The sequence below is a fragment of the Trifolium pratense genome, linkage group LG3, assembly GCF_020283565.1.
Source record: "Trifolium pratense cultivar HEN17-A07 linkage group LG3, ARS_RC_1.1, whole genome shotgun sequence".
Lineage (NCBI taxonomy): Eukaryota > Viridiplantae > Streptophyta > Magnoliopsida > Fabales > Fabaceae > Trifolium > Trifolium pratense.
Window position 1 is genome coordinate 40,593,892 of NC_060061.1, and position 19,185 is coordinate 40,613,076.

Below are 19,185 nucleotides of genomic sequence, written 5' to 3' on the forward strand. Positions count from 1 at the left end.
GATTCGGGTGGGTATCAATGTCCCATTACCTGCCCTAAATTCATTTTTTAAAATCGAGAAAAACCCAAACTCAATCAATTTGGTTTTTCCCGTCAAAATCGGGGCAGCCGGCGGGTACCATATATTGCCATTTTTTTCTTTTAAAAAGAAAAAGTAATTTTTACTATTTAGAAATAAAATACAAACCAGCTTTCTGAAACAATCACTAAATTATAGCTTCATCACCTTTGACATGTGACTAACCATCATCATCTTTGCTAGACAAGTCCATTGAACTTTGAACCACACAACATTCAATATTGCAAAGGATGCACCCACGACAACTTATATGGGACAAAATTCGTAGGTGGCAACGTTGTGTGTTTTCCACCATAGCTAAAAGCAATGAAGATAGTGTCAATTTTCTTCCCAAAATTCCACACTTCAATCACACTCCAGCTCCCTACAATGGCCCTTCATCGTCTGATCTCTTGAAGAGAAGAAATCAGTATCTTCCCACTTTTGTTGGCACCTATTACACTCACCCAGTAAGTATTTCTTTGTGACAATAGTTTATGATGAATCTGTTTTTTTTTTTTTTTTAAACCAGGTATTCTCTGCTCACAACTGTAAAGTCTCGAGCCTTCTGGGATCCAAATAGGCGGTAAACTCTTCTAAAGAGTTTTAATGCTATTGCATATCCAAACCAGGGATCGAACCTAAGACCTTGGTTATACTAGAAGAGACCCGCGGAATCTCATAGTTTATGATGAATCATTTTGCATAAAAAACTATACTTTTTTGAATTTGTTTGTTTTAAATGGTTGCACAGTTAAATCTGGTGGAGGGAAAAATGCAATATGTTTACGATGAAAATGGTAGAAGATATCTTGATGCTTTTGGTGGAATTGCTACTGTTTCATGTGGTCATTGTCACCCTGATGTTGTTGAAGCAATTGTAAATCAGAGTAGGCTTTTGCAGCATACTACTGTTCTTTATTTGAATCATGCTGTTGTTGATTTTGCTGAGGCTCTTGCTGCTAAGATGCCAGGAGAACTCAAGGTTTCTATTTTTATATTTAGTACATTTATTTAGTAAATCAACATTTTGGTCCTAAAAATTGTAATGGTTGAGCAATTTAGTCCTCAAATTTATCAAATAACAAATTAGTCTTTTAAAGATCAATCAATAAGCAAGTGATTGAACTTAAGTAGTTAATGAGTTATAGTTAAGAATGAATAGTTCGAGAGAACCTGAGTTAATTTGAATCCTGGTAAAAACAATCTTTAGCCACCCCCCTCCCCCGGAAACTAGAGAGCTAAGACCAAAAACCAAATAATTCAGTCCCTCAATGAAAATATCTCTGTCCTGTAAACATCTATCAAAATCAATGAAAAACCTACTTACTGATTTGAATAGTCTCTTGTTGGATCAAGATACATATAACGCGATTAAAATTGTAGTGTTAAATTTGGAAAAAGTACTATGATATGATGTTGTTCAATTTAATGGACTAAATTGCCAATTCGTAAATTTGAGAGACTGAGTTGAGACCGACCTTTAAAATATATCAATGACTAGAATGCTTACTTACTTTTTCTTTTTTCCCACATTCGGTTTTATTTTTCCTTCTATATTGATGAAAATAATTCAAATTTTTAAGGTTGTTTTCTTCACAAATTCTGGGACAGAAGCCAATGAGTTAGCTTTGATGATGGCAAGGTTGTACACTGGTTACCATGATATAATTTCCATTAGAAATGGTTACCATGGCAATGCAACCTCAACAATGGGTGCCACTGCTCAGTTTTTTCACAAGTTTAATGTTGTACAGGTGACACTTTTTCTCTTATATAATGAGGATGTTATTTTGTTATGAGTTATGACAACAATTCTTGTTTAAATTTATTATAGCATCACGAAAACAAAAAAAGAAAACTTCAACTTGCATTCACTCTTATCATTGTTATTGTGTAGTAGACTGGAATTCACCATGTCCTTAACCCTGATCCATATAGAGGAGTTTTTGGTTTGGATGGAACAAAATATGCAAATGATGTTCAAGATATAATTAATTATGGAACTTTTGGTCATGTAGCTGGTTTTGTTGCTGAGGCCATTCAGGTAACAAGCAAGCACTACTATATGTCATATACTTACATAGCAAAATATAATAAGACTCGTTTGGATTTCACTTATATCTGCTTATCTACTAGCACTAGCATAAGCGCCAGTAAAACTGTTTAAGAAAGTTTATGGAAACAACTTATGACGTGTCTACAAGACTACAAGCTGTTTTCATCATACTAATAGCTTATGAAAACAACTTATTTCATCTTTTATTATAGAAATAGCCAAGTATTTATAAGATTAGTGTTTATTCTATAAGCGCTTAATTAAGTGGTTTATCCAAACAGGGAGTGGGTGGAGTGATAGAATTGGCTCCAGGTTACTTGCCTGCAGTTTATAACATCATCAAAAAAGCAGGAGGTCTCTTTATAGCTGATGAGGTTCAGTCAGGTTTTGGTCGAACTGGTAGTCACTTTTGGGGCTTTGAAGCACATGGAATTGTTCCTGATATTGTAACAATGGCCAAGGTAAAAACACTTCGTTAGCTGCTGGCACATGGAATTGTTCCAGTCGGGTTTTGGTCGAACTGGTAGTCACTTTTTACAACATTCATGTAAATTATAAATATTACCATCTTTTATGATCATCTATGTGTCAACCTCATGTCTGTGTCATTGCTTGATAGATAATATGAAATTCCAGTGACACTTTTTGAAGAAAAGACTAACTGTCAAACATTATTTTGAAAAAGTTACAACTCAATGACTCATGCCTGCTAAACTTGTTTAACTCATTTAGTATCTTGGTGTTTTATGTAACATTTTTTATGCTCGTCTCAGGGAATTGGTAACGGTGCACCTATTGGTGCAGTGGTAACGACTCCTGAGATTGCGAAAGTGCTAAAACACGCCTACTATTTTAGCACATTTGGAGGAAATCCTGTTTGTACTGCTGCTGGATTAGCTGTTCTTAATGTAATTGAGAAGGATAAACTTCAGAAAAATGCACATGTTGTTGGATCATATTTAAAGGACCGTCTTAATTCACTAATGGAAAAACACGAAAGTGAGCTTCTTTTCTCTTTCGTCTTTGATTTACTGAGCAAGGAATTTTGGATTAGGAGTACTATTACTAACATGATTTTTTATGGCAGTAATTGGAGATGTAAGGGGAAGAGGAATGTTGCTTGGAGTTGAACTTGTCAAAGATAGGAAACTGAAAACTCCTGCAAAAGATGAAAACTTGCATATCCTTGAACAGATGAAAGGTCTATTTTTATTGTGTCTATCCTATGAAACACTGAGACATACACTGACTCGTCGGCACCACTAATATTTTGATAAAATAGAACAATTGAATATGAATGTAACTATATGTGTCAGTGTCAGATAGACAGACAGTGGCACGTGTCGGACACCAAACTTGTTTTCTATCTAAAGTGTCGGTGCTACATAACTTCTATCTGGTCGAATTTTTTTATTTTTTTCAACAAAAAAAATTCATTAATAGTACGAAAATAAGGCTTGAGATGAGCCTTGTCCAACAAAAACATAGAACACTATCCACCAAATCACTACCAGAAAAAAAAAATTCATCTAGAAATTGCAATGATTCTCAAAAGGCATACAAATGAGTATATATGATTTGTCTATATGGTTCAAACAATCAAATATTTGTCACAATATTTTTAGTTAGTATTATGGTGCCATTATTTTTGCAGATATGGGAGTGCTAGTTGGAAAAGGTGGTTTTTATGGAAATGTTTTAAGGATTACACCTCCACTTTGCTTCACTAAGGAGGATGCAGGTAAATTAATTGTCATAATCATCATCATCGCCATTTTCTTTTGATTCCTAATACTCTAATTTTGTTTTAGTTCTTGTTTTGTTTGCTAATTCAGATCATTTTCTCCATTATTGTAGATTTTCTAGTAGATGTGATGGACTACACAATGTCAAAGATGTGAAGCAAATGCAATACAATTGGATGAAGAACATGTTCAAAATCTCATTCCATACTTGTAGGACTTGCATTAAAACATCATGTAATAAGCCTAGCATATGTGCAAATGTAATGTAAAAGAGAAATTGACAATTGCATTTATGGGGTTATTTAATAAAAATAAAAAAGCTATCTTTTTTTTTTTGACATTAAAAAGCTATCTTAAATATTAGAGACTTGGAAATATGAACAAGGTGATAACTATTTCCACAATTGTTTTACTTTTTAAGATTCACAATTGCTCGATTTTAATCTTATAAGTTTCAATTGTTCGATTTTGAGTGGTGCTAATACATTCCTCTTGCATAATCGACTCTGAACCCGAAAATGGTTGTGACGACTCTGTAGTCACTCATGCGTTAGTACACGCCGCGCCAGAGCTTGCTAAAATAAAGGTGTTGATTGCTAAAATACATGTTATTCTATTTTCAGAGTTCAGGTTCCCTCCATTTAGTGTATCCTCTAAATTAATTAGATGGATGTATGACATCTGACAATAGAGCTGTCAAAATGGGCTAGCCCGAATGGGCCGGCCCACCAAGCCCAATTTTTTCCCGGACTTGGGCCTCGAAAATCCTAGCCCAAATTTTTTTCGGCCTTTTTAGCCCGGCCCGATAAAGCTCACTTAAAATATGGGCTAGCCCAAATGGCCCACGTGCGGCCCGCAAGCCCGAATAATTTATAATATTTTTTTTTCAAAATAAATAATATAAGTAACTTGTTTTGGATGATTTTAACTTAGTTTGTATTATAAGAGTTTATTTTGCCACTTTACAAGTGTCTCAAATATTAATATCATCCGCTACTTACGTAGCGGATGAGTAAAAATACAGCGCACAGAAACACATAGGTATCAGATGAGTAAAAATAGAGCGTATTCATAGGTAGCGGATGACTAAAAACAGTGGGCGCGAGAAACTCTTAAGTAGCGGATGAGTAACAATAGGGCGCAGGAAAAACTCTTATGTAGGGGATGGGTAAAAATACGGCGCACGAGAAACTCATAAATAGAGGGTGAGTAAAAATAGGGCGTGCGAGACACTCGTAGGTATCGGATGAGTAAAAATATGCCGCGCTATAAACTCGTAGGTAGGGGATGAGTAAAAATAGGGCGCGAGAAACTCGTAGGTAGCGGACGAGTAAAAATAGCGGGTGAGAGAAACTCAGAAGTAGCGGGTGAGTAAAAATAGAGCAAGCGAAAAACTCGTAGGTAGAAGATGAGTAAAAATAAGGCGCGCGAGAAACTTATAGGTAGCGGGTGGGTAAAAATAGGGCGCGCGAGAATTTTTATCTTGTTTAGTATATGTATAATATAAGAGTATTGATTAACATAGCGTAGTAATTAATTTGAAAGTCCAATTTTTGTATGCACAACAAAGCGTAGTAGTTTTTTAGTTATTTATAATGTTAAGTTTGAAAATAAAAAGTAAAATAAAAAATTCGGGCCGGCCCGAAACCCCACAACCCGTACCGGGCCGGGCTCGAGCACTAATTTTCATAGCCCGTTTTTTATCCGGACTTTTTAGCCCGACTCGATAAAGCCTAAAGCCCAACTGGGCCGGCCCGAATTGAGCCGGGCTGCCCGTTTTGACAGCTCTATGTGACAAATAAACAATCTAATGGCTGATATCAAACTTTTAAAAATTAGTATATTGTTTAGTAAAAATACATTTTCCTCTTTGAACAAAAAAAAAAAAAAATCTTCCCGTAACTTTCAACAAATGTTTTAAAAACCGGACCGGTCATCGAACCGGCAAGGGCATTGGGTCACTGATTCATTGGTCGAACCACCGAGTCACTGGTCGAACCGCATGACAAACCAAATTAAACCGATGGAATGAACTGATCTGTATAATAAAACTATATAGTTATTAAACTGGTCGAATCAGATAACCGGTCTTTAAAAAAATCATAAAAAATTTGAAAATTTAAAAATTTCACAAAAAGAATGCCACAAATTCTATAAAACAAAGTCATATACCACCACCACTACTACTAATAATAATAATAATAATAATAATAATAATAATAATATACAAATAAATTAATATGGTTTATAGTTTTTAAAAGAACTAGTTTAAAGACCCGTGCGAATGACTTTTATTCGATATTTCACTTTGTCACTGTATGGATAAACCGATCGACTCGATCTCTAAAAAAACTATAACATCTAAAAAATGTGAAAATTTCAAAAAAAATCATAATTTTTACAAGTTAATTATTTAAATTCAAATTCTAAACAATTATATATATATATATAAAGAAAACCCAATAATTTTTGTAAAAAAAAAGAAAAAAGAAAACCCAATAATATTTTTTTTGAATGAAGAAAACCCAATAATAAGTGGTTTATAGAATTGTAAATATTATATAAAAAAAATAGTAATACTCGCCGCCTTCGTTTCAAGCTCAGTAACTCCTTCCTCTCATCTCCTTCCTTTCAGTAACTCCTTCCTTCTCCACCTCTTTCTCCTTCCCAACTATCATCGCCGCCGTCGACCTCCATCCCAGCGCCGCCCAGAACAACCTCAGTCTGTAGCCGCGTTAACTGAAACAACTTCGACTCAACTCAACTCTCAACTGCACCGGAAAACACGCTGCCGGATTCCGCCGTCACAGTGAGATTTTCCGTCCAGGTTTTCATTTTTTATTTATTTTCAGAATTTTCTTTCTCTCTCCTGTAACACGCGATTCCGCACTAAAGCGACGCCATTAACAACATAGGTTTTATAGATTATTTGTTGAAGACTCAAATACGTTCAATTCCAATTCCTATTAAATTTGCTAACTGTTTTTTGTTTCCATTGAAGGGTTAAATTAAAGGATTTTATATTATGGGAACTGAAACTGAGTCAGGAGATAGTTCTCTCATTCTCATCAAGCAAGGTGCTGAAGCTGTAAGTTATAATAACTTTTTTGATTTATTGAAAAATTTCATTTTTATTGTTTTCATTGATCCATGCACCATCCTTATAACTGTAATTTTGATTCATGGATATGTTGTTTTGCTAATTTGAAAGAAATTTGAATTTGACCTGCAATTGCAATAGCTTATGATTTTTTTATTATTATTGTTTTTGTTGTAGAGGGTTTTTGAGTCTGATTTTGTGGGAAGAAGGGCTGTTGTCAAGGAGCGATTCTCAAAGAAGTACAGGCATCCAATTTTGGATTCTAAATTGACACTCAAGCGCTTAAATGCGGTACGGTCAGCTTTAGATAAAAGTTTCATTTTTAATTTATGTTCAAGTTAAGCCCTGTTTGGATAAACAACTTGATGAAGTGCTTATAGAATAATTACTTTGTTAGGGTTTGGAATTATAGAGAAGACAAAATAATGATGAATTCAATGTTTTCACTTTTTATACCAATAGACAGTACAATAATGAAATTTAAGGGATGCAGTTAATTCATTAGGAAGGATGTAGCTAAGGTAGGGAAAAGTAAACTAAGTACAAGAAGAAATACTACTGAGTAATAGCAGAAAGTTTAGTACAATATTCCAATAGAGAGAGAAGGTAGTTTCATCATTTGCTTTGCCTCTTATAGCATAATGAAGAATATTTTTTGTTAGCCTTTCCTCTCCTCAATTTCTTCATTTGTGGATCACATCCCATGTGTTACTTAAAATCTTCAATTTCAGTTATTGACAACTGTGTGTATGTTCCCTTTTGTCATTTGAGATCATAACATGCTTATCATATAAGCATTTATGCATAAGTTTTTTATATAACAAAATAACAAAAGATAAAATAAAGTCAAATTGTTTTGATATAAGCTATAAGATGTTTTATAAGCTGTATTGCAGAGTTTATGAAAAAAGCTGAAAATAACTTATGGACATGTCATAAGCTGTATTGCAGTGTTTATTGTAGTATATAAGCTCAAAAAAATAATCCAAACTTATTATTATTATTATTATTATTATTATTATCATCATCATCATCATCATCATCATCATCATTTTACCTGTGTCTCATCGGATGTCTTGAATACTGTGTTTTGACAATCAATTGTTGGAGCAGGAGGCGAGGTGCACAACCAAGGCAAGGAGACTTGGGGTTTGTACCCCTGTGTTGTATGCTGTGGATCCTGTGTTGCATACTTTAACATTTGAATTTGTTGACGGACCTTCGGTCAAAGATGTGTTTCTTGAATTCGGATCATGTGGTATCAATGAAGAGCGCCTAGGCAAAATTGCGTCCCAAATTGGTGATGTAATTGCAAAGTTACATGATGGTGGTCTTGTTCATGGTGATTTAACAACATCAAACATGCTACTAAAGAAAGATACCGATCAGTTGGTGAGCTCATTCATTTCTTAGGTCGTTTAATATTTAATACACCTAGTTAGGCTATGTAATATGAGAAATATCATTAGCTTTTGTTGCAGTTGTGACGTGTATTTTGTCTAGGTTCTTATTGACTTCGGCTTGAGCTTCACTTCAACTCTACCAGAAGATAAAGCTGTTGATTTGTATGTCCTAGAAAGAGCCCTTGTTTCAATGCATTCTTCATGTGGTAATGTGGTAAGCCAATTTCTCATTCTTTCCATAGTCCTAATTGTTATAGTGTTACATATCGAGGATATGAAAACAAGATTATTTGTCTGTCTGTTATGAAAATTTGAATATCAAGATGATATTTACATGTATCTTATCCCCATCATATATTAATTAATTAGTCTTTCTACCTGAGTGCTACTAGAATATTTTCAATCACTCCACTCAATGTAATGTTTATATCCTTTTAAAGATGAGTGATGTACAGTGTACAGATGATTGATTGGTTAAAAAAGACATTTTAGTAAAAGTAATATTACTATGCAAATTACTATGATTAACTATTATCTGTGTGCATTATTTTAAACAATAGATATAAGAAAAGGCACCGCAAAACTTGTTCTGCTATAATATCATTTCTGTACTGCATTTAATATAAAAAAATTGTGGATAGATGGATCAAATACTTGCTGCTTACCGCAAGTCATCGAAGCAGTGGTCATCCACAATGAACAAGCTGGCAGACGGTACTACCTTCCATCTAATTGTTTTCAAAGTTAAAACATTTTCTTCATAAAATAGTACTTACCTCTTTACTTCTTTCCAACTTGTAGTGCGACAAAGAGGACGAAAGAGGACCATGGTTGGATGATTCTTTGAGTTTCATCTCCTTGTTGAGGTAGAAAAAAAGGGGGTGACAATGAATGTTATCAACATAATTTATATGTAATTCTTATATGCACATCTCGTACAATTTTAAAAATGAAACATTTGAACTTTGATTGTCATCTAGGACTTCCATGTGTGTAACAAAAATCTGTTTGAAACATTTCTGATTGCTTAGTTTGATATTTACACGTTCATGGTTCAAAGGCATTTGCTTGTTACTATGTCGGTTATTGGTTAAACCTTATGATTCCCCTCCTCTTCCTTCCTCTAGAACTTTGTCCATTCTTCCATAAATCATTTTAACTCCAATAGGAAGTAAACCCAAATTTATTTGAAAGTATGCAAATGCTCCAATGTTTACTATGGTAGAATAATTGATTAATGGGAATACCATAGTGAAAAGGTATTTTGTTTCAGCATTGCACAGGTTCTAAACAGTTAATTCCTACAACTGAAACATTGTGGATTATTTACAATTGGGTACAAAGGAGGAAAGCTTGATTATGCAACCTCTATTTTTTTTTTTTTTTGAGAATGATGTGGCTGTGTTTGGGATGCATGCAAGATTTTGAGTAGAGTAATAAATTAATACATAGTATTTTGTCAGAAATTGTATAGAATATGGTCAAAAATAGTGTTTGAAGTCTAAAACTTTTGTTAGATAAACTCTAGATTATTTCAATGTTTTTATAAGTCTCAATAAAAATGTGTTAATCATAATACTACTGCATGTGTTATTATTGATAGTATGAAAAGAGAAGTCGTTATGTATATTTTTTGACATTCATGGATATGTTATGTCATTGAACAAAACTTTTATTGTCAACCAAAATGTGTTGTGTTGCGCTGCAACAACAAAATTTTTAGTCCAATGAAAGGGTATTAAATGTTGGAAATGAATTTGGTGCCATAGAAAAAAAACACAGCTTTAACATCGACCATTGCCACAATTTATATAACATGATGACTATTTAGTTGCAATTTATCCTTTTCTTCTATTGTTTTATAGAGTTTTCAATTTTCCAAAATTAGTTAGGATATCAATAACAAACTGAAGTTTGAATTTAACATATAATTGAAGCTAATCTTAATTATAAAATTGAAGCAAAATAAATTTGATCTATTTAAATTTTCAATCAAATATGATTTATTCCTTAAATTAATCTTTCCAATTCGAATCTAAATTAACCCAAATTTGAATTTGAATTAAAAATATAATTGTTAAACTTAATTTTTATCGAGATAGCGATCAACTATGATTTTTATTTGAGAAAAGTGGACAAATAGGCATTTCTGCCATGAAAAATTAAAGAACATCGTGGCATGAAAGTGAGAATTGATTTTGCTCCACAAAAGCTAAGAATTGTAGCTTCAATGTTATCGCGTGTAATGTATAAGGTTGAAATCAATTCATGTTCATTGAAGCCAAACATCATATTTTAATGTCAACTCATGTTTCAAATTCTATACTACCAATGAGAGAATTGGATGCTCTTAAATATAGTTCCAAACATAATAGTAATCTATCTGCAATGCTCCCTCCTCATCACACAGCCACCATCCGAGTGCAATGCTCCTTCCTCGTCACACAGCCACCACCCGATCCAAGAGTCACATTGCCCGTAACCCATCTTCAAAACCATAACTAGATGCACTTTTGAATATCTTCGTCACACAGACACTTTTCTGCCATAATTGATAGTGATACTCACCTTCTGGGTGTTAAATATGCTTGGATCTCAACCCCAAAAGCTAGCTCAAAGGGTGAGGTTGCCCTCACATATTTATACACTTCACATCCCGGGAACCTAAGCAATGTGGGACTTCAAACAAATTCCAACAACACAAACTACATATTCAACACCCACCCTCACGCCTAGCGTGGTCCTGGGTCAAATGCCCACATTACAGTCCTTAACCCGGCTCTGATACCATGTTAAATATGCTTGGATCTCAACCCCAAAAGCTAGCTCAAAGGGTGAGGTTGCCCTCACATATTTATACACTTCACATCCCGGGAACCTAAGCAATGTGGGACTTCAAACAAATTCCAACAACACAAACTACATATTCAACATGTTAAAGTTCAGAGAGAAACACAAAGTGACGGCTAGGGTTTCAATAATATTATAATAGCATTGCTTAACAAAATAAGGATTACAAAATAATTTATAATAATTCCTAATGGACTACTAAACTACTAACATATAAAGCCCAATACTTAAAGCCCTAATAATATTATTATCTAACACTTTCCCTCAAACTCACGATGCATTATCAGATAATCATCGAGAGTTTGTCAAACAAAAAACGAAAATCAAACTACTTAAATATTTTATTTCTAATACTACCCCTCAAGCTAAAGCGTACTATAGCTTTGAGCTTGTTACAAATCAACCCGAAAATAAACTAAATTAACTAATAGCTTCAAATTCAAGTTCTTCAGATTTCAGACTTCGAATTGTGAGTATTCCCTCACCGGATTCAATGTGAGTATTCCCTCACTGGATTCAATGTGAGTATTCCCTCACCGGATTCAAATTTCAAATTGTGAGTATTCCCTCACCGGATTCAATGTGAGTATTCCCTCACCGGATTCAATGTGAGTATTCCCTCACTGGATTCAATGTGAGTATTCCCTCACCGGATTCAAATTTCAAATTGTGAGTATTCCCTCACCGGATTCAATGTGAGGATTCCCTCACCGGATTCAATGTGAGTATTCCCTCACCGGATTCAATGTGAGTATTCCCTCACCGGATTCAATGTGAGTATTCCCTCACCGGATTCAAATTTCAAATTGTGAGTATTCGCTCACCAGACAGATTGCGAGCTTTCGCTCACCAGACAGACAGATTGCGAGCTTTCGCTCACCAGACATATTGTGAGTATTACCTTAACTCACCAGACAGAACCAGATAGAACTAGCCATAACAAAACAAAATAAACCGCAAGAAACTAAACTAAACATCAAACCAAACCAATCCAATTTCAAACCAAACGAACCGAACCAATGGAAAAATCCAAAGTCCAAACTTTACCAAACCAAATTGTTCCAATCCAAACCGAACCAAATCAAATCAATCCAAACCAGAGAAAAGTACAATGCAATTAGAAGAAGAAGCCAGGGAGAAGTACGATGCAATCAGAAGAAGCCAAAGAGAAATACAATGCAATTAGAAGAAGCCAGAAAGAAGTGCAATCAGAATAAAGAATCAAACAAGACCAAACTACACCATCAAACGAACTAATAACAAAACAAACCAAAGACAATAACCCAAGCAAACCAACAAAAGAGCCAAATATATTATCAACCATTGTTACTATACTTCAGTAACCAAAAGAATTGTACGGTGCACAAAAGTTCCTCACCGTATGATGCATCTTTTTTTTTTTTTTTTCCTCTTCAAATGACAATGGATTAACAACAAACATGTGCCACTTTCACTTGTTTGAACGAAGCACATGATCCAAAATTCCAAAACAACAAGCCTTCATACCCAACTTAAGATCCAGCCAATACCCTTTTATTCAAACAATGAACCAATATACCAACATATAGAGATTGCAAACTACACGGTACACATAGAATAAGAAAAGGAGGAGACAATATGAGATGCTTACGGTGCTAACAATTTCGACAGAGATGAGAAACTATTTCCTCTACATCAAATTTTCGGCAACAAATATATTCCCAATTTTTTGTTGGGAACTCAACAGCGGAAACTATGGGTGCTTCAAGGCGGATCGAAACATGCTCTTGATACCATGTTAAAGTTCAGAGAGAAACACAAAGTGACGGCTAGGGTTTCAATAATATTATAATAGCATTGCTTAACAAAATAAGGATTACAAAATAATTTATAATAGGGAACCTAACCACTCCGACCACCCATCCTTAACCCAAAATCCCCTCACACTAAGTTCAGAATCACGATTCACAAGGTAACTTCATCCCATCACTGAGACACATAACCCCGCAATCTCAGCCCTGCAACTACAGCTTGGACATCCCCATAACCCTACTACTGAAACAGAACCACCAACACTGAGACGTGACGACTACAATAAGTTGTTGCACTGATGTCAGAGCTTGTGCCACGCCTTAAAAAAATCTTAATCTTAATCTTAATCTTAATACTATACATTTGAGGCTTATTTTATAATTCCTCATTTAATTGTCACGTACACATGGCACTTCCCACAAAGAATATATGCAATTGCAATTATTTTGTTTATTAAAAAAGGAAAGAATTAAAAACTTTTTTTTTGTGAGGTCATTTTTAGAATGCTTGAATCATGATTAGTCAATCACAAATTTTTCTTTACGTAATTCTTGATACTATCTTTTATAAATTTATTTTCTACTATTTCCTTTTTCAATTTTTTTTTATTTCCTTTTTCAATTTAAATAATAGAGAAAATAATTAAAAACAAATTCTAAAAATTGTAGTTAGTTTATATATTTTATATAAATAAAATATTTGTAAAATTATTTTTATAATAGTAATAATAATTCACGAAATTATTTAAAAGTTAATAAAGTTTTCAAAGTTTATTTTAGTAAAGTTTGTGTGTTAAATATTAAATTTCCTACAAAAAGTCATAAGATGACATTGACTGAAAAAAGAATCAATATATTTGTTGATACTATCTTTTATAAATTTATTTTCTACTATTTCCTTTTTCAATTTTTTTTTATTTCCTTTTTCAATTTAAATAATAGAGAAAATAATTAAAAACAAATTCTAAAAATTGTAGTTAGTTTATATATTTTATATAAATAAAATATAAAATATTTTCTTCGAATTTTTGTGTAGTGCGTAACAAACTAATTTTTTTTAATAAAATTAAATAAATAAACGAATTTATTTATAAAAATATAAAAGATTAAATATTTTCTTTGTTATTTTTTATAATTGAATGAATTTTTATGAGATTCATTGTTTATAATAGTAATAATAATTCACGAAATTATTTAAAAGTTAATAAAGTTTTCAAAGTTTATTTTAGTAAAGTTTGTGTGTTAAATATTAAATTTCCTACAAAAAGTCATAAGATGACATTGACTGAAAAAAGAATCAATATATTTGTTATTAATCCGTTTAATTGCATATTATGGATAAAATTACTTATATACCCCTTTTTTTCCTATATAAATGGTCTTTGGTTGAACATTCAAATCACACATTTTCCATCTCTTTTCTCTTTAGTTATTTTCTTTGTATTATTTTCAATTTATCTTATTTTCATCTTAATCTTAATCTATACTCATCATTCATTTCAATTTTTGCAGATGTGGAACTCAAAAGAAGAATATAAATGATATGCGAACTCTAAAGAAATTGGACCAGATACATTTTGATCATAATGTATGAGTTTTAAGTGATGTTTAATCTACCTCACAAGTATTTTGAGTGTAAATTAATTTTAAAGATGTAATGTGTATTTTTTATTTTATAGAAAAGGTGTAATATATTGTTAATACTATTTCACAGCTTAAGAAATGGTGTTGCTTTGATTGAAAGATTATGTTATTGCTTTAATATAATTTACTTTTTCAATACTAACTTTCATCCATTTATTTTGATTTTCTTAAAGAGTCTTTCTTATACATATAATATATCATAACGAATTTATAGAAAGGTGTTTTCAATGAAAATGTGTTGTATATATATATATATATATATATATATATATATATATATATATATATATATATATATATATATATATATATATATATAGTATTGCTATTTAGTAAGAAATATTTATACAAGAAAGAGAAGAATCCACAAAATTAGGGAATTTGACCAATCAAAAATTGGCTAACCATACATGGGAGAGAGAGTGATTATAAATTGACCAATCAAATATTGCCACATAAAATTCTTCTCTTTCTTGCATCAAAAAATTCTTGCTAAATAGCATTTTCCATATATATATATATAATAAATTATAAAATATTTTATATTTTTTTGGTTACATATAAAATATTTTATATGAATTCTCATACAGGATGTAACAATGTTAATTTTTTTTAATGAATTCAAATAAATAAACAAATTTGTTTATAAATATATTTAACTTCAAGTATAAATAATGGTACCTCACTAATTTATAAAATAAATAAATTATAAAATATTTTCTTCGAATTTTTGTGTAGTGCGTAACAAACTAATTTTTTTTAATAAAATTAAATAAATAAACGAATTTATTTATAAAAATATAAAAGATTAAATATTTTCTTTGTTATTTTTTATAATTGAATGAATTTTTATGAGATTCATTGTTTTTATTTAAAAGATTAAATATATTTTTTTTATATTTTTTGTTGATTTTCTTTGTTTTTATTTTTGTCATACATAAATAACATTAAATTGATTCCATTTTTAAGAAATTTTTGGCTCCTTTTTTTTTGGTCAAGATTTTTTGGCTTCCTTTAATAGATTGAATATTGAATTGAAAGATATAATATTAATAATTAATAAAATCAGATTTTCAGATAAACATTAATAATTAACATTTAATTGATTAAGATTTTTTTTTTGTTGATAGACGAAATGACAAAGTCATTGAAAACTCACACACACACACACAAAGTGGAGTGACCGGGGTTCGAACCCCGGTCCAGACGTCCGACACTAGCAATTTTGACATTTCTGCCAGTTGAGCTAGGATTTGTGGACAATTGATTAAGATTTTATGAGAGTATTTTCTTTTTTTGAGAAAATTGTGTATATTAATCTATAGCTACATACATGCTATATATTTTAGGACAATTTTAAGTCTCAATTAATGATCATGTACACATGACTTTCACTAAAAAGACAAATATAATATTTCATTTAAGTTGCATATTTAAAAAGGAAATAATTCAAATTCAAATCATTATTATTACAAATTCAAATAATTTGAAAACTCGAATAAATTATTTTTACTTGCAGGATATCTTTTTTTTTTAACAAAAAACAAGTTTAAGTTTTTATTTTAAACAAAAAATTATTATAAATTATATTAAGGAAATAAAATGAATGAATTTATATATGATCTATATTTATACTCATATTAATACGACACCCTTTTTTTTAAAAAAATTAAACAAAACATATATTTATACTCATATATTACTATGATGACTTATATTTTTTTTTATCCTATTTTTTTTAGTCATATATTAATGCAAGGCTTATTTTATTTTATTGTAATTTATATGAGACCGATACTTATAGTCATATCAAGGTCGGCCCTGCACAAGTGCAGGGTGAGCTACGCAGCCGGGCCTCCAATTTTTGGGGGCCTCAAAAAAAATTTACATGGTAATAGGTCTCTAACAAAATAAAGAGATTGATTTAAAAAAATAAAAAATAGTAGTAGATTTTAACATGAAGTTTTACTGCTGCTCTATTATGTTACAAAAAAGAGACAATGATTATCATTTGAAAAATATATAATATGAAGACTTGATCAACAATTTTGCTTAAAAAATTGCTAGAATTGAGGGTTTTTTTTTTAGGGATAATAGGTGTTTACCCCCTTGCAATTTGGACGAGTTTTGATTTACCCCTGTAATATTTATATAGATTTTTTTTTTAATTTATACGGGGCCTCTATTTTTACTCATATATTAATACATTGAATTTTTTAATAATTTATGTGATGATCTACTTTTATTTTATTTGGAGGGTATTTATGTGTACAATTAAATAACATAAGCTATATTCGGGAAATTTCTTTAATTTATTTATGTTTCATGTTTATTTTACTATAGATATTATAAGACTAATTTAACTTTTTTGTTTGTTTGGAGGCTTTTTTTTAAAAAAAATTATACGGGTGGCTATAGTTTTACTCATTTTTGTTTGTAATTTATATGAGAGCATATATTATTTTTACTCATAGATTAATACATGACTTATATTTCTAACTCATTAATATATATATATATATATATATATATATATATATATATATATATATATATATATATTAATATGATGACCTTTTCGTTGCTAATTTATACGGGGGGGTCTATTTTTATTCGGTTCAAACTTTCAAAACAAAATCTTCACTAAAAATGTCATGCATTTAAAATTGTGTTAGTTGCTTCTACTTATTGTGTAATATTTTTATGTTGATGTTGTCCTTCTAAATTATATACTTAAATAAAGTGAGTTTACCACGATTAATATTATTCACATTAGAGAAGTCAAATTTCAAGATCAATTCTAAAATATATTTGTTTTATATTCAATTATTAATTGTGTTTCTAATTTTATTATTCACGTTTTTATCCCGTGCAGGAATTCCCGTGGAGATTTTTCTATTTGCGGTTCCAAAGACGGGAATTTTTCTCTCGCGGGAATGGGGGAGAAAGTCCCCCTAATGGAGGTTTGGAGATGGGGACATGATTCTATCCCCCACCCTTTGAAGACTCCGCCTCATATTTGTTGCAACTTTTGTCTCAACCCATATTTTGTTTTTTCTAAGAATGGTAATTTTTGGCATCCTAAAAGGTGATTTATATTCTCCAACATTAAATCTAAAGATGAAATATCACATTTAAAATCAAAATTCACCGCTTCTGACAAAAAAATCGTCACTTTTAGGGCAAAAAATATGAGTTATGACCAAAATTGTAAAAAATGTGAAAATAGAGGGACCAAAAAGTTTAATTTTAAAATAAGGGAACCAAACGTGCAATTAAGGCTTTTTTTTTAATGTTGATGTGTCCCGTGTGAACTGTGGGGATCTATGGGGATGGAGATGCGAAAGAATATTCCCTAAAATGGGAATGTAGATGGGGATGATCGGATCTTTTTAGATGGTGGAGAAGGAAGTGATGATGTACTCTCCGCTCAATCTTTATCCTGTTGACATCCCTATACATGTAAAACACATGGCTATTTGATTATGATAAGTTTCCATTTTTTATTTTTAACATAATTTTGCTAACACGTTTAATATGTAACATATATACAGGGTGATGTTTATAAAATATTAAAGACATGTCACTTTTATATTTGAGAAGGAAATAAAAGTGATTGCTAACTTTGTAGTCCGACCGGTTGAATCGGAAACTAGACCTATGTATGATATAAATTGGGCTGGAAACTACAAAACCAAACAACCAACCAAAAAATTGGAAGAAAATCAACGAAGCGGAAAAGGGAAAAATCGACGGTTCGATTTATGTCTACTCTATTTTTATTTCTTTCCCTGAGTTATGTCTATGTCCCCATATTTTTTTTTTGGATACAAAAGGGGCTGAAAGCCATGTCCCCATTTTCTATTTTCCTTTTTTAATAAACTTTTAGTTTATGGAAAAAATTAATTATAAAATAAAATAATAATGAAATAAAATAATAATACGTAAATAACACAATATTTATTAAACCTATTAAAAAAAACATTCAGACAAATTTGTAGCCCGTGCTTGGCACGGGTGTTCATACTAGTATATCTTAAACTGACTATGATAGGACTCGATCTCGATTATGACTGAACATTGATCAATAAAATAAAATAGTAGAATATAGTAGTGAATAAAAAGTCTTATTGCTGGAAATAGCTAGAGTTCATGTGGGATCTAGCTCACAATACAAATAAAAGATTAAAATGAAAGGAAATAAGTTGTAACTGATAAGGGAGGCACTTTGAGAGGCCTTAGCTCTCCTAGGGTAAAATTCACCACTCAAATCATGCATAAAAAACAATGGCAGGAAAACATTCTCCTATTTAATCAATCAGGTCTAGATTTACTTTCTCTTCCCTCGCCGAATAAGGAAACATTCCTATAAGGGAATGATTAGCTGTATCATTCTGCCCACATTTCCTTTTATAAAATCTGTCATAACTATCAGACTACACTTTATTTGATTCAACGAACGAAAGGAGAGGGGAAGGGTTTTATCAGAGGAGAGATTGTGATTTGATATTCTATTCAATAAAGGGCAGGGAAGGAG

The 19,185-nt window shown here is 31.5% G+C and overlaps 2 protein-coding genes across 4 annotated transcripts; both read left to right on the top strand.

The window, feature by feature from the left end:
* Nucleotides 1–192: 192 nt before the first annotated feature.
* LOC123915767 (alanine--glyoxylate aminotransferase 2 homolog 2, mitochondrial-like) lies at nucleotides 193–4,301 on the top strand. The gene is made up of 9 exons (XM_045966999.1): nucleotides 193–527; nucleotides 812–1,042; nucleotides 1,644–1,814; nucleotides 1,961–2,104; nucleotides 2,398–2,577; nucleotides 2,890–3,115; nucleotides 3,204–3,317; nucleotides 3,771–3,857; nucleotides 3,974–4,301. The coding sequence occupies exons 1-9, from the start codon at nucleotides 309–311 to the stop codon at nucleotides 4,015–4,017; spliced, it is 1,416 nt and encodes a 471-aa protein (XP_045822955.1). The 5' UTR covers nucleotides 193–308; the 3' UTR covers nucleotides 4,018–4,301.
* Nucleotides 4,302–6,416: 2,115 nt separating this feature from the next.
* On the top strand, nucleotides 6,417–9,423 carry LOC123917694 (EKC/KEOPS complex subunit TP53RK). 3 transcript variants are annotated; one of them, XM_045969487.1, is made up of 8 exons: nucleotides 6,478–6,540; nucleotides 6,591–6,688; nucleotides 6,863–6,949; nucleotides 7,139–7,252; nucleotides 8,075–8,353; nucleotides 8,465–8,578; nucleotides 9,006–9,078; nucleotides 9,166–9,423. In XM_045969487.1, the coding sequence occupies exons 3-8, from the start codon at nucleotides 6,887–6,889 to the stop codon at nucleotides 9,201–9,203; spliced, it is 681 nt and encodes a 226-aa protein (XP_045825443.1). In that variant the 5' UTR covers nucleotides 6,478–6,540; nucleotides 6,591–6,688; nucleotides 6,863–6,886; the 3' UTR covers nucleotides 9,204–9,423. The 3 variants fall into 3 exon arrangements, with proteins under 3 accessions (XP_045825441.1, XP_045825442.1, XP_045825443.1); XM_045969485.1 differs by having other exon boundaries at nucleotides 6,417–6,688; XM_045969486.1 differs by having other exon boundaries at nucleotides 6,417–6,670.
* The last annotated feature ends 9,762 nt before the right edge of the window (nucleotides 9,424–19,185 follow it).